The sequence below is a fragment of the Curcuma longa genome, chromosome 20 (assembly GCF_044706935.1).
Source record: "Curcuma longa cultivar G26 ecotype Majalengka, Jawa Barat chromosome 20, ITB_CL_G26_1.1, whole genome shotgun sequence".
NCBI classification, from domain to species: Eukaryota; Viridiplantae; Streptophyta; class Magnoliopsida; order Zingiberales; family Zingiberaceae; genus Curcuma; species Curcuma longa.
Genome location: NC_133880.1, coordinates 10,182,676 through 10,197,417, shown reverse-complemented (window position 1 = coordinate 10,197,417; position 14,742 = coordinate 10,182,676). Strand labels below are relative to the sequence as shown.

The 14,742-nt window shown below is 41.4% G+C and overlaps 1 protein-coding gene across 1 annotated transcript; it reads left to right on the top strand.

Moving 5' to 3' along the window:
• Positions 1-12,885: 12,885 nt before the first annotated feature.
• Positions 12,886-14,115, top strand: LOC141813478 (peroxidase 51-like). The gene is made up of 3 exons (XM_074701445.1): positions 12,886-13,108; positions 13,181-13,372; positions 13,463-14,115. The coding sequence occupies exons 1-3, from the start codon at positions 12,899-12,901 to the stop codon at positions 14,036-14,038; spliced, it is 978 nt and encodes a 325-aa protein (XP_074557546.1). The 5' UTR covers positions 12,886-12,898; the 3' UTR covers positions 14,039-14,115.
• The last annotated feature ends 627 nt before the right edge of the window (positions 14,116-14,742 follow it).

Below are 14,742 nucleotides of genomic sequence, written 5' to 3'. Positions count from 1 at the left end.
CCAACCATTATTGAAGCATTACCTACTTATTGCGACAACAATGGAGCAATCACACAGGTGATGGAACCTAGGTCTCACCATTGATTCAAACATGTACTTCGGTGATATCAATTGATCAAAAAGATCATTAATAGAAGAGAAATATAAATCTAGAAGACTCCCACTGAAAGGAACCTTACAGATCCTTTAATCTCTACCTCAACGTAAATTGGGAAACAAATAGAGGCGCATGGTATGGGATACCATGGCGATTTGCACATTTTCTATGTGTTTGATTGGATCTTAAACTCATTTATTAAATATTCACAATATGATTCATAGCATGAGAGAATTTGTGATCGGATCACAACTTGTGAGCATCTCTACATGTGCAATTATAAATTTATTGAAATTATCTCTAGTTGAGGAATTGATGAGCATGGACGGTATTAATTCTGTTAAAACTAGCACATTTAAACTCCTTAGTTTGCCAAGCAGCTGTTCTCACTGGCTAAAAATATTGGATGTTGAGAGTTAAACGTGGATGTTGGTTAAAGATAACCAGTTCATTGGAGTGACCTGCCTTAAGACTTCATGTGATTCTTACATATGTTAATGAAGATCTCAGTGTAGCTTAAGTGTGTGTTTCCTTTGATTTGTCGTATTCAAGTCACATTAGTAATGAAGGCTTATACTTTAACATCTTAATTAAACATATCTGAGGAGGTGTAAACCCAAGATGATTGGGTATAAGTCGAGGTACTCGAAGGTATTTGAATAGCCCACAGAGGATTTACCGCTCCTTGAAAAAGGAGTTGTATACCCTGTGGTCGCTTGTTAGGATTGTTACTAAAAGTCTTTGGTCAAGCATTACATGTCAAGAGTGCGACACTATTGGACACATGTACAAGTAACTTGAATCCACAGGATAAAAAAGCAAGCTTGGGCTAGTTATGACATAGTCAATCTAGTGGAGACTAACACACATAGACCATGTCCTGAACCAAGCAGGTATAAGACGGTGAAAGGAATGTGACACATTTTATTTTAGCTGTTGAAGGGTTTAGAAATATTCTGGAATCAATCATTAATTTTTCAATTAATTAGGGATCATGATGTACTACTAGGTGCCACTCATGATTATTTCATAATTAATGGTTAATTACGGGTGGCCAACATAACTTAGAACCTATTAAATCACACGCACTACAAGGTCTCTAATAAAACGAGTTTGAGAATTGAATTCTCAGAATGAGAGAAATAAAGTCTGATTGGATCAGATAAAAGGTAAAATGATAGACTTCATCTTATGAAGACGAAATTAATAAAACTAATTTGGTTCAAATCGGAGGTGGTTTGGTTATTGAACCAAATAATTCAGTTTTGAACCAAATTGAACCAACTTGGTTTGGTTCATGATGGATGATATTTTGGCAAAACGGAAGAGATGAGTTTCTATTGGTGCAGGGAGCACCAGATGATCAAACTTTAGTTTTAATAATGGTAAAAGGTTCAAGTTAAGTGTCTGGTGTTTACTAATGAGTTGATCCAAGTGTGCAGGTAGCACAGGAATTCCTAGTGGAAACTAAGCAGTGGAAGTCCTAGATGGAGGCTAGGCAGACCTAACTTGGAGGGTTAGGGGGAAAGTCCTGGTCAGGAGGAATAGACAGGAAGACTTGGCGAATCAAGTGCACCAAGTGGAAGTCTAGATAGATCAGGTGGATCAGATGTCTAGCAGTGGAAGTCTAGGCAGGTCAGGTGGACGAGATGTCTAGCAGAAAATCCTAGGGGTCGAGGATCGAGGCTAAGTAGAAGTCCAATAAATCTGGAGGACTTGATTGACAAACAGGTAAATTCTCCCGAGTGGAGTGGGTAAAGGTGCATTCCCAGTGAGGGAACAATAGGCATTAGTCTAACCTAGTATTTCACTATAAATCCGAAGTCAAGACCAAAATAGTTGATAAACTGTTTAACTTTCCTATTATACTTTATCTTTTTGCTAACTTATAATGCAGAAAAAGAGGGGTTAGAACTTTGTATTCTGGACGCCTTTATCTGGATCCTGACGATCGAACTCCAAGCGCCTGGATAGGATTCTAGGCGACTAGACGTCAATGGAATGGGGCCAGCGAAGCAGTGAGGTGGCAGAGTCTCAGTGGTTGGGGCACCTCAACTTCCAAGCGCCCGGATTGATTCCAAGCACTCGGGAACTAGATAGGCATTATGGAGTCAAAAGTTCATCCGAAACCACGTCAGCATACAGGTGCCCAGAAAGTGATACAAGCGCCTGGAAGTGTTGAGTCAGCAGCGTCAATGGTCGATTAGCAGACAATGTGGAAGTGCCTGGAAAGGCTTACAGGCACTCGAAAGCCTAATAAAAGAGCATCAAGGGAGACCCCTCAGAGCATCATTCTACAGACAAGTGATGACCGTCTGCATGTGAAGCTTCAACCAGGAACGTCATCGTAATGCCGAAGAGCTGCACAAGAAGTCAACATCTTCATTCCTTTGGTAACTTTAGTTTTGTACTTAATTTTATAAGGACAGTATCATTGTTACTGATCCTACATTTTGTATTTAGTAACTCCTTTTCGTAAAAGGGAAGTTATATAGTTGATTACCCATCCGAAATGGTCATCTGATCATAGGCCTTGGAGTAGCAGCCTGTGGCTGTGAACAAAGTAAATACTGTTATGCTTTTTTCTTGTGTTCTTTATTTTCCATTGCATGCTTCACAACTCTAATCGCAAGAATTCACGAGCATTTTTACAAAATTTGAAAACTCTATGAAAGCACTATTCATCCCCTCTCTAGCATTCTCAACGATCCTACAATTGGTATTAGAACGAGGGGCACTCAAACATAGTACAACCACTGGTCGAGCAAGTTTTTTAATTTTTCATAATTTTTTTCTTCAATTCATTCTATTTTCTCCCGCACTACTAATCTAAGATCAAGTCTTGATATATTTCGTTATTTTTTTTGTGTACGAGATTTAATGGCCTATTAGGAAGGATACTGTACTGCAAGGCCACCTTTGTTCTCTAGGGAGGACTTCATCCATTGGAAAGGTAGAATAGAATACCACCACAAGACATAAGTGGACATGTGGATCATCATACAAACGGGATTCACAATCCTAACTTATAATGACGGCCTTCCACAATCTTGTGACAAATGGGATGCGGTCACCAAGAAACAGATTGAAGCCGACACAAAGACAACCCAAAAACTTCAATGTGGGTTGACCAAAAAAGAGTTGAACAGAATTTGTCTCTTCATCAATGCCAAGGATTTATGGGACAAACTCATAGAACTCCATGAAGGAACATCTGACACGATGGTCAGCAAGCACGATCTCCTCATCTACAACATTAAAATGATGGAAGGAGAATCAGCAAGTGGATTGCATGCTCGAATCCAAGATCTGCTGAATGGGTTGCACTCAATTAGACAACTCGTTGAAAATCGGATGTCATAAGGTACGCACTGAAAACATTTCCTAGGAACACTTTGTGGGCATCTATGGTAGATGCTTACAAGGTCTCCAGGGACTTTTCAAAAATTAAAGTTGATGAGCTATTTTCTGAATTCGAGTTGCATGAACAAACTAACGTCATTATGGAAGAGAAAGGTATAACTCTAATTGCATAACCAGCCAAGGAAAAGAGGTCCAGAAAATAATAAGAAGAAGAATCTGATGAATCGTCCGATTCAGAAAGCAACGATGAAGTTACAACAGAACTAGTTAATCTAGTTAGAAAGATGCTACGGAAGAAGCATGGAATAAAAAGATCAAAAGTGAAGAAGGTGATACAAAAAGCCAATTCCAACAAACCATCTACCAATAAAACTGAACTCACTTGCTATGGGTGTAAGGAAACAGGTCATTTCAGATCCGAATGTACTAAGACAATCGGATGGGAGGACCTATACTTTGCAAAGTCAAGTCAACACTAAAGCTTAGGTGGAGGTCAAAGTCAAACATAGGTGGAGGTAAAAACACCAGTCACCTTAACTACTTCAGCTCAATTCACTTGACCTAGAGGACTCAGACTCCTTTGTTAGGATTCGGGAGATGGCTAGAGAGGGAGGGGAGTGAATAGCCTCTCTTTTCAATCGATTTTTCTCCTATAATGAGTTAGTACGCAGCAGAAATAGGAAGAAATACAGCTGACAAAGCAGAGAAGAAGCTAACACAAGAATGTACGAGGTTCGGGGATAACTTGCCCCTACTCCTCGGCGTGTCCGTAAGATGGATGATTCCTTGATCTTCGGTAGATCACACCCCGGATGAATCCGGCTAGATAATGCTCCTTCTCGGTGGAGAGACCTCTCCACAATAAATCTCACAGATATGAATTAAGCACAGAGATAAGAAGGAGGTTGAGGCAGTTATCTGAACAGTAACGACTTACAACACTGCTGCCTCAACTCAATCACAACACCAACAGAAGATCAGAAGATTCACCCAAGAGCAAGAACACCTACGCTTGCTCCTCCTCAGGCACGGACTCAAGCAAGAGCAACAAACATAAGTAGAGAGTTCACAATTCACAGAATCACAGATTTCTTTCTGCCTCCAATTCTTGAATCGCTCTCTACTCCTCCATCCTCCTTTTATCCTTCTTTTCTTCTGCTCATACAACCGTTGCCTGCTGAACCATTTGAGCCCTTCTGAGCCCTCCTACACACTGAGGTCATTCTCTCCTCCGATTGGCAGGTTAGTTCGGTGGCCGCCTGCTGAACCATCTGAGCCCCTCTGAGCCCTCCTACACACTGAGGTCATTCTCTCCCCCGATTGGCAGGTTAGTTCGGTGGCCGCCTGAACCATCTGAGCCCTCCTGCACACTGAGGTCATCCTTTCCTCCCATTTGGCAGGTTAGTTCAGTGGTTCATCAGTAATCACAAGAAATAACAGAAATCAGAGAAGCACTAGAAAATAAAGATATTCGTTCTTCCCTATGCCCGGGAGAAATACTAAGGAACTTTCGACGACTTTTCCCATGTCCTGGGTATAATGCTTCCATGTCCCGGGTAAGATGCTTGGTTGATTTCCATATCCCGAGTACTTTTTCCATGTCCCGGGCAACGTTCTCCTGGGTTCCCGGGAGAGACACTAGATGCCCGAGGACTTTTTCATGTCCAGGCATTCTCTGGAAAAACATGCTCATTCTCATACATTCCCGGGCAAGAAACACTAGGACTTGTCCCGGGCAAGAAGCTTGTTCCCGGGCAAGAAACTTTTATTCTCATGTATTCCCAGGCAAGAAATCTCCCCGGACTTATCCTCATACATTCTCGAAGCTTGTTCCCGGGCAAGAAACTCTTATTCTCATGTATTCCCGGGCAAGAACCACTAAGACTTATCCCGGGTAAGAACCTTTTTTCCCGGGCAAGAAACTTTTATTCTCATGCGTTTCCAGGAAGAAACCCTATAACTTGTTCCCGAGCAAGAACCTTGTCCCCGGCTCATGAGTTCCCGAGCAACAGAACCTGTCCCGGGCAAGAACCCTGTCCCGGGCAACACATGGTCTTCCCGGGAGAGAGCTTAATCGATCAGGAGATCGATTAGGCATGCTTAATCGATCAGGAGATCGATTAAGGCATGCTTAATCGATCAGTGGATCGATTAAATGTCGCTACTTGGTTTCCTCAGAAAAGTCTTTAATCGATCACTGAATCAATTAAGCTTGTCCTTAATCGATTGACCAGTCGATTACGGTGGGTTCTGTGGGATATCCAATTTCTCACCGAATGCTCTGTAATCTATCCGATGATCGACTAACCATCCTAGCCATGGCTTAATCGATTCATCCATCGATTATCTGATTACTTGGTCTATTTCACTCAAGTTAACCATATTGGACCATGTATTCAAAGAACACAATGATCCGGTCCGGAGACAAGCAACTAAGCCTTCTCCGACCATAGTTCGGTACAGAGAACGAGCTACCAAGCCCTCTCTGACCTAATCCGGAGAACGAGCTACCGAGCCCTCTCCGACTTCATCTGGTCCAGAGAACGAGCTACCGAGCCCTCTCTGACCTAGTCTGGAGAACGAGCTACCGAGCTCTCTCCGACTTCATACTGAGCCCTCTCTGACCTAGTCCGGAGAACGAGCTACCGAGCCCTCTCCAACTTCATCTGGTCCAGAGAACGAGCTACCGAGCCCTCTCTAACCTAGTCCGAAGAACGAGCTACCGAGCCCTCTCCGACTTCATCTGGTCCAGAGAACGACCTACCGAGCCCTCTCTGACCTAGTCCGGAGAACGAGCTACCGAGCCCTCTCCGACTTCATCTGGTCCAGAGAACGAGCTACCGAGCCCTCTCTGACCTAGTCCGGAGAACAAGCTACCGAGCCCTCTCCGACTTCATCTGGTCCAGAGAACGAGCTACCGAGCCCTCTCTGACCTAATCCTGGAGAACTAAAATGAACTTAAATCTGTGTCAAAATCAAAACAACAATCGGGACAAGCCCTCTCCATGACAGTTCATCTGAAATTCATTGGTTAATCTGAATATATTGAACTTAATTCTTATCCAACTAATGTTTAACAAACTTAAATCTGTGTCAACATCAAAATAACAATCAGGACAAACTGCATCAACATCCTATCAGGTTAGGGTTGATTGGATGTTAAGAAGATGAAGTCCTAGAAGGTCAAGGTCAACTAGATGCTAGGCCGGTGAAGTCTTGATAGGTTAAAATCAACTAAATACTAAGTAAGGATAAGGCCTTAAGTCAATGTTGATCAATACTAATCATACAAGAAAGTTCTGAAGACATGAGATCTATTGGCATAAGAGAATTTGGTGTGAATAGTATTTTCAACACTATGAACAATTGATCAGTCGACTACATACACACTGTTAGTTGACTACTATGACTAATATTTTCTAGCACGCTATTCGAAAATAAAACATAAGTTTTCAAAAATAGTGAAAAAGTGACATATATTATTCATCCCTTTTAGAGCGTTATTCGATCCTACAATTAGTATTAGAACGGGAGAGCTCTGAATTGGTACAACCACCATTCGAGTAGTTTTTTCACTTTATATTCATAATTTTTATTATTTCAACTGTACTAATAATCTGAGACCAAATCTTAGTATAGTTTTCTTCATGTTTTCTTGTGTACAATTTTTCACTAAATGACCCATCAAGAAGGTTACAACATTGTACGACCAACGTTATTTTCCAACAACATTTTTTGCTACTAGAAGGATCTAATGGAGTTCCACCTGAAGACACAGGTAAAATTATAGATCGTGATCCAAATTTGATTCTCGCTTCCAATCGACAAGCATGGAATACCATTGGGATGCGAGAAATGGGACATGGTCACAAAAAAAAGATTGAGGTCGATGTTAAAGCGACGCATACCCTCCAGTGCGGCTTAATCAAGGAGGAACTAAGTCACGTCAACCCTTTTATCAGTGCGAAGGACTTGTGGGACAAGCTAGTCGAACTGCACGAGGGAACATCCGACACCAAAGTAAGTAAGCATGATTTGTTATTTAATAAACTATATAATATTAAAATACAGGAAGGAGAATCGGCAAGTCAACTCCATGTCCGAATCCAAAACCTTCTCAATAGACTTCACTCCATCGGGCAACAACCTAAGGACCGAGACATAATCAGGTATGCTTTAAAAGCATTTTCAAGAAATACTTTGTGGGCATCTATCGTGATATGCATCATTATTTTAATTTTCATAAACATTTTGTTCTTGTACCCCCTCCAATGGTGATGTATAAGCAGAAAATATTTGTTCACCTTTGGAGGACAACTAAAACTTGTAAAACTCAAATCAAGAAATAAATTATGACCTCTTGCACTCTGATATGGATAGAATTGATTATAATAACTTTGATCACCACTAACTAACACTTGTATATTTTGTCCATAATCCTTGTCAGGTATAAATAGTTCACCATGACATGTCCAATTATAATAATTTGAGGTAAACCAAATCTACACAGATGTTCGCAAACTTTGTCACATTGTAAAAATTTACCATTGTGACATTTTCTGCAAAGGACATCTTATCTTATCTCCATCCATAAATTCAACATTAGTAGAAGTAAATTCCAAAAATTATTCCATTCCAACAATATATTCATCAGTTAAACCTTTACGATCAGGTTTGTTCTTTTTATACATCCAACCTCTTTCTTTCTGTATTTTTCCTATTTTTAATTTATTAAATTATTAAACAAAACTATAACATATAAAAACTACTACAACCTCATTAACAATCATAAGATAAGTCAATCATGGTAATTTATTATAACAATAAATAAAATTATACCTACAACAGGTGAAAAGCACGAGTGTAGCCGAAATACGTAAAGCACACCTCAAAGTAGGATCTGCACAAACAAAATTACAAACTTATATTATAAAACAAAGATAATTAATTAAAATATATTGAAATTAATAAACAGGGGTCAACCATCAACCCTAACCCGACCGGCCAGCCACCCTAACCCAACCAGGCAGCAACCCTAACCCTATACCTTAACCAACAGGCGGCTAGCAACCCTAACCCTAAACCTGCTAACGACAGCAGCCCCCACCAACGATCAATATTCTGCTACCAGCAAGCCAGCAACCCACCAACGATCGACCCGTAGGCCACTAGCATGTTAAGGTCCAGCAGCCCCCCACCATCCAGCCAACAGCAGGCCAGTAGCCCCCCACCATCCCCCAGCAGTCGGTCAGCAACCCCCCACTATCCCGCCAATGGAGGGTCATCGGCCTAGCAGCATTTGCCCTGCAAGCAGTCGCCCAGCGCCGCCATCTGCCCACAAGCAGCTGCCCAGCGGAGCCATCCGCCCGCAACTAGCCGCCCAGCGGTGCCACCGGCCCTCAGCGGGTCGCCACCGGCCGTCCACCAACCCGCCAGGGGCCGGCCAGCGCCCGTCCAGCACGCCTACCGCCGGAGAGGAAGAAAAAAACAATCGAACCAAAAAAATATGAATTTACTATTGTTCACCGTCGCCTAGAGCTTCACCGTCGTCGTTGTAGTCGCCGGAGGGATCGGATCGAGGTCGCCAGGTCGCTAGATCAAGCAGAGAATCGGCGGAGAAGAGGGAAAAATCGCGGAGGAGGAGAAAGAAAAAGGGATCAGGGTCAGGGTTAAGTTAGGGTTTTGGCGATAAAAAAATTTTTGTCGCCAAATCGTTGCCAAATTAGCGACGAATCGAGTATTTCGTCACCAATTTGGCGACAAATAAACGTTTTCGTCGTCAATTTGGCGACGAATTCACGATTCATCGTCAAATTGGTGACGAATCATGAATTCGTCGTCAAAGGCAAAAATTGAAAGAGAAAGAAAGTTGGCTCGGGCAATTAAGTTACGGTCTTCAACAACGAATCCACGATTCGTCGCCAAATTTGGTGACGAATTTGGCGACAAATATGTATTTTCGTCGTAAAATTTACGACGAATCAGGAATTCGTTGCTAAATTTACGACGAATCCACAATTCGTCGCCAAATTTGGCGACGAATGTTGGATTCATCGCAAGTTTGCAATGAAAACACAGATTCATCGCCAAAGTTGCGACGAATAATTGAATTCGTCGCAATTTGTCGATGAATTTTGCGACAAATATTGGTCATCATAATTTTGGCAACTAAACTATTTTTGTCACAAATTTCATTGTAAATTAGCAACAAATACTATTTTCGTCGTAAAATTTATCCCAAATTTGCGATGAATTTTTTTCATCGTAAATTTTCGTTGCTAAACGACTGTATTTTTATAGTGAGACTTCTCCAACCATTGTCAGTACCAGACCTTATATGGGATGACATCTCTATGGATGTTATCACAAGATTTCCTCGATCAAAATGGGATAAAGTTGTTTTTGTTGTAGTGGATTAGTTATCAAAATATGCATATTTTATTTTGTTGAAACATCATTATATAGTGTGGCTCCATGAAGTTCCTAAATCCATTATTAGTGATAGTGATCCATTTTTCACCAGTCACTTTTCGAAAAAAAAAATCTTTCAGCTATAGGGCACTATGCTTAAAATGAGCTCTTCCTACCATCTTGAAACAGATGGACAAACTAAAATTTTGAATAGATGTTTAGAGGGATATTTATGCTCTTTTGCTTCTAAACAACCCAAAAATTGAGTTCATTGGATACCATGGATAGAATTTTGGTATAATACTTCTTTTCATATATCTATCGGTAAAACTCTTTTTGAAGTAGTTTATTGTTGGAAGCCTTCTACTTTAATTCTTTTCTTAATGAATGAAACTAAAGTCGAGGGAGGACAAGGGAGTTATTTGACAAGGATGAAGCTCTCCTTCAACTTAAATATAATCTCTCAAAGGCGCAAGAACAAATGAACAGATATATTGATAAAAAGAAGAAGTCACTATAATTTACAATAGGAGAATGAGTGTTCCTTAAATTAAAGCCTCATAGGCAACACACATTTCTAGGAGGATTAATAAAAAAATTTAAAAATTGATAGCAAGATATTATGGACCTTTCTAGGTTATTGTAAAAAAATAGAAAGGTTGCATATAAGCTTAAACTTCCACTTCATTCTTGGGTCCATCCCATCTTTCATGTATCATTAATTTATAAAGCTATTGAAGATCCACCCAGTACTGAAAGTAGAACTATAAGATTATATGGAACCAGAATATGTGATTACTAGTAGAGATATTGTTCAAAATGGAGAAGTGGTTTGTCAATGGCTAGTTAAATGGTAGGGCAAGAGCATGATCGACACAACGTGGGAGGATGATTTCACTCTTAGAAGTCAATTTCCTAATTTTAACTTTGAGGACGAGGCTAAAACTATAGCAGAGTAATGATAGGAACCAAGTTTTAGATGTGGGCCAAGAGTTGGATCATAAGGGAAACAAGCTCAAAATGTGACTTGTATATTCCAAGAGGAATAAAATAAAAAGGACCTAAACAGAATTAATATACAGTAGGCAATTATGTTTTAGAGCAAGTTATATATGTGTAGTAGTTATGTTAGCATATTTTAGGATATGTGTGTGGTTATAAGTTTGTGTGAAGTTAAAGAGGGTGGGAAGGATATAAGAATTATTATCATAAAAGAGCAATGACTCTAACTGGTAGATAGAGTTTCTTTACTAGATTTTAGTATTCTTTATTGTACTATTTGTGTTAAACCTAATAAAATTCTGTGTGTCTCTATTTTGATTTTTGGAATTCTAACATTTTCCATTAGCGATCTTCAACTATCTATCTTAGAAGGCAACTTGATGATATGTTGGTAGTGGATCTTTTGAAGTGAGTTTCAACCTATGGTTTGTTATCATGACCAGAGGTGATCTTCTTGTGCTCCTAGAAACCATTAGGCCTACGCATGGTTGGTGTTGGCACATGGTTGTTGTTGTGTGATAGGATCAACATCTTTGTAGCTCCAGTAGATAAACATGTGTATTCTTTGGTGTAGGTTGTCTTATGTAGGTCTTTTGAGGAAACTTGTGGCCACCTGATTTGTCTTTTTTCCATTTTCTTTGCGGGATTGGCAACTATGGTTTTTCTTTCTTTCGTAGACATTGAATGTGGACTAGCCTCTTCTATGGTTCTCTTGAGATATAATACATAATACCTCCGGAGTATAATTGAATTGGTTGCAATAGGACAGACTTGTTGAAGTAGACAAGGGTTGAATTTCGACGAAGCCAAGGCAATACCCTCCCCCATGGAGTCGATCATGTGGGGCGCTGGAATAACGGATTCCACCTTTAGTTAAAATTGAGATATAATACATAGTGGATTTCTAACACCTTTGGCAGGGGTTTGATGATTTGGGAGACAAAAAAAATCTCATTTTTAGTGGCAAGCCCCTAGTTTAGGGTGTTGATATTAGAGTACTTTAGCAAAAGGTGAAATCCGTCACTCCAGCAGCCCCACACAATTGACCCTACGATCATTTGTGATAAGGTAAATCGAAAAATTACAGTTGACCACGATAAAAGAGGACATTGTCTCGACTTTATCGAGATTCGATCCTTGCCCACTTTAGACAAAAATGACCTCATTGTTAGTTCTCAATTTTCCAATTAAGATGGAAGCCTAGCTAGGCATCATGCACTATGATTAACATCTCATGCTACAAACAAAGAAACCTCGTCAATCCATAGAAAAACTATACCTCTTCTAAAAAAAAGACTGACTAGATTCCAATCACAGACACGCTAATCACGCAAAGCAAACATTTAAAACAGGCCCGCAGATTTCATATATCGACCCATGGCAGTTAGAATCTGCATTAAATCTCCTCCCAAATTTAAGTCACTCATGTTGACTCTGAAAACGAAATTTAAAGTTAGGCGCAGAAATAAAGTAGTGCTGTGCCACTTCCAGATTGCCGTGGCCATTTCATTAATAATCACGAGATGAAGTTAAAGTTTGAGGTCCAATTGGGTTCGAGGAATTCACACTTTGACTCAGCTTTTAAGTTTTTTGTATCATAATTTAATACTGATGAATTGCATCTGCAACTGAAGGTGGATGACAATTAGGCAGAGACAACCGACCTGATACAATAATCAAAAGCTAAGTGGCGTTCATCTAGGGATCCTGAAAACATGTCGGTAACTATATGCATGCTATCCACCACCACAGTCCTCAATATTTATATACCTGATTTGCAGGTGAAGCCCAGCTCAGATTCCGCAATGGTAGTATTTTTTTTGGAAGAACAGAACAATTCGATGCTTAAAATAAGGAGGATGTATTCTTGAAGAAGGAGCTATTTTCTTGAACAAGTAGTTGAGCACATGCTAAGGAAGGCTTTTGTGCTTCCCCATCATCCTCCTTTATTGTATACTGTTATAGAATTTGCAATCTGTCTTCCTCCATTGTGTGCTTGGATTAGTTGATTAAAGAGGAGTGGAGATGAGGAAGCTCTGCCTGCCGCTGCTGCTGGTGGTAATGGTGTGGATGGCAACTGGGAATGGGGAGGCTCGCCTGAGGCCCGACTTCTACGGCTCTGCATGCTCCAATGTGGAGGGGATCGTAAGGCAAGCCGTTCAGAGGAAGTTGAACCAGACGGTGGTGACGATTCCGGCGACTCTGCGCCTCTTCTTCCATGACTGCTTTGTTCAGGTAAGATCTCGTCTTGTTCGTGGGTTGGATTTGATAATCCAGTGGTTTCGGGGGTTCAAGGATTGGTTGCAGGGATGCGACGCGTCGGTGATGATCGCGTCGGCGAAAGACGACGCGGAGAAGGACGCGCCGGACAACCTCTCGCTTGCCGGCGATGGATTTGACACCGTGATCAAGGCCAAACAGGCGGTGGAGGCACAGTGCCCCGGCGTGGTTTCCTGCGCCGATATCCTCGCCATTGCCGCAAGAGATGTCGTCGTGCTTGTGAGTCGGACTCTTCTTGAATGTTGAAATAGAATTACTTGCGAGCGTTTTCTGTGGTGAAATTGATGATCGTTGATGGATTGATCGTAGTCCGGCGGTCCAAGCTTCACGGTGGAGCTCGGGCGGCGCGACGGCCTCATCTCGCGAGCCGCACTCGTCGCCGGCCACCTACCGGGCCCTGACTTCGACCTCGACCGCCTCGTCTCCCTCTTCCGGCTGAACAACCTCACGGCGAGGGACATGATCGCCCTCTCCGGCGCCCACACGGTGGGCTTCTCCCACTGCAGCCGCTTCGCCAGCCGCCTCTACTCCTTCAATTCCACCACCGCCGTCGACCCCTCCCTCAACGCCGCCTACGCCAGGGCCCTCATGCGCGCTTGCCCCCGCGACGTCGACCCCACCATCGCCGTCAACATGGACCTCTACACACCCATCACCTTCGACAACGTCTACTACCGGAACCTGCTGGACGGCGAAGGCCTCTTCACCTCCGACGAGGTGTTGTTCGCGGACCGCCGGTCGAGGCCGACGGTGGAGCGGTTCGCGTCGGATCAGGCGGCGTTCTTCCGTGCCTTCTCGGCGGCCATGGTGAGGCTGGGGAGGCTGGGAGTGAAAACAGGTGGGCAGGGAGAGATCAGAAGAGACTGCACTGCCTTCAACAGCTGAAATTAAACGTAAGAATGAGAATCCGAGCAGCTTGTCAATACAAAATTTTTGAGTACGTCTGTAATCATAATCGATCATTTAGCCAACAGAGAATAAAATGAATTGATCATATTGTTGCTTGACTTGCAAAAGTTGTGAATTTGATTCCAATACGATTGTGTTTAATAGCTAGCTGTGTATTGGCTTTTTGGCATTTGTTCTTGTTCATAGTGATGATGAATGATCGATAGTGCTAGGTTGGCCTTTGTGTTACATTGTAGGTGCTCCTAGGCTTTTCTTCTTCAGATGTTCATGATTATCATCCCAAGTTGCTCTCACTCAATACGATCTACTTTTTCTTCTCCTCTTCACTTTTTTTTTTTCTTCTTTTTCCTTTCCTTTAATAGGTTGAAAATTAGCTTTGCAAAATCGTTTGACAAGCTCGACATTACCCTAAAACTTAAAGGACAAGCTATCTTCTTGAACAACACAACCATATTCTAAATAAGGTGTTAGAAAAAAGCACAAGAACTTTATATCTAAAAGAGTAAAAGTGCAAAGGTGTTAGACAAGGTAGAAGTACTGAAACCTAAATAAATAAATATAGAGCTCAAAATAGTAATAATAATAGTAATGTATACTATTTTGTAGTTCATAAATTTAAAATAATTAGTTTTCGGATCATGGTTGAATTGATTACTGCGAGGTAGACTTGCTAAAGTAGG

Coding starts and splice junctions, on each gene's coding strand:
- LOC141813478 (XM_074701445.1), top strand. CDS start 12,899: ATGAGGAAGCTCTGCCTGCCGCTGCTGCTGGTGGTAATGGTGTGGATG. Junction 13,109..13,180: donor TCCATGACTGCTTTGTTCAG/GTAAGATCTCGT, acceptor GATTGGTTGCAG/GGATGCGACGCGTCGGTGAT. Junction 13,373..13,462: donor CAAGAGATGTCGTCGTGCTT/GTGAGTCGGACT, acceptor GATTGATCGTAG/TCCGGCGGTCCAAGCTTCAC.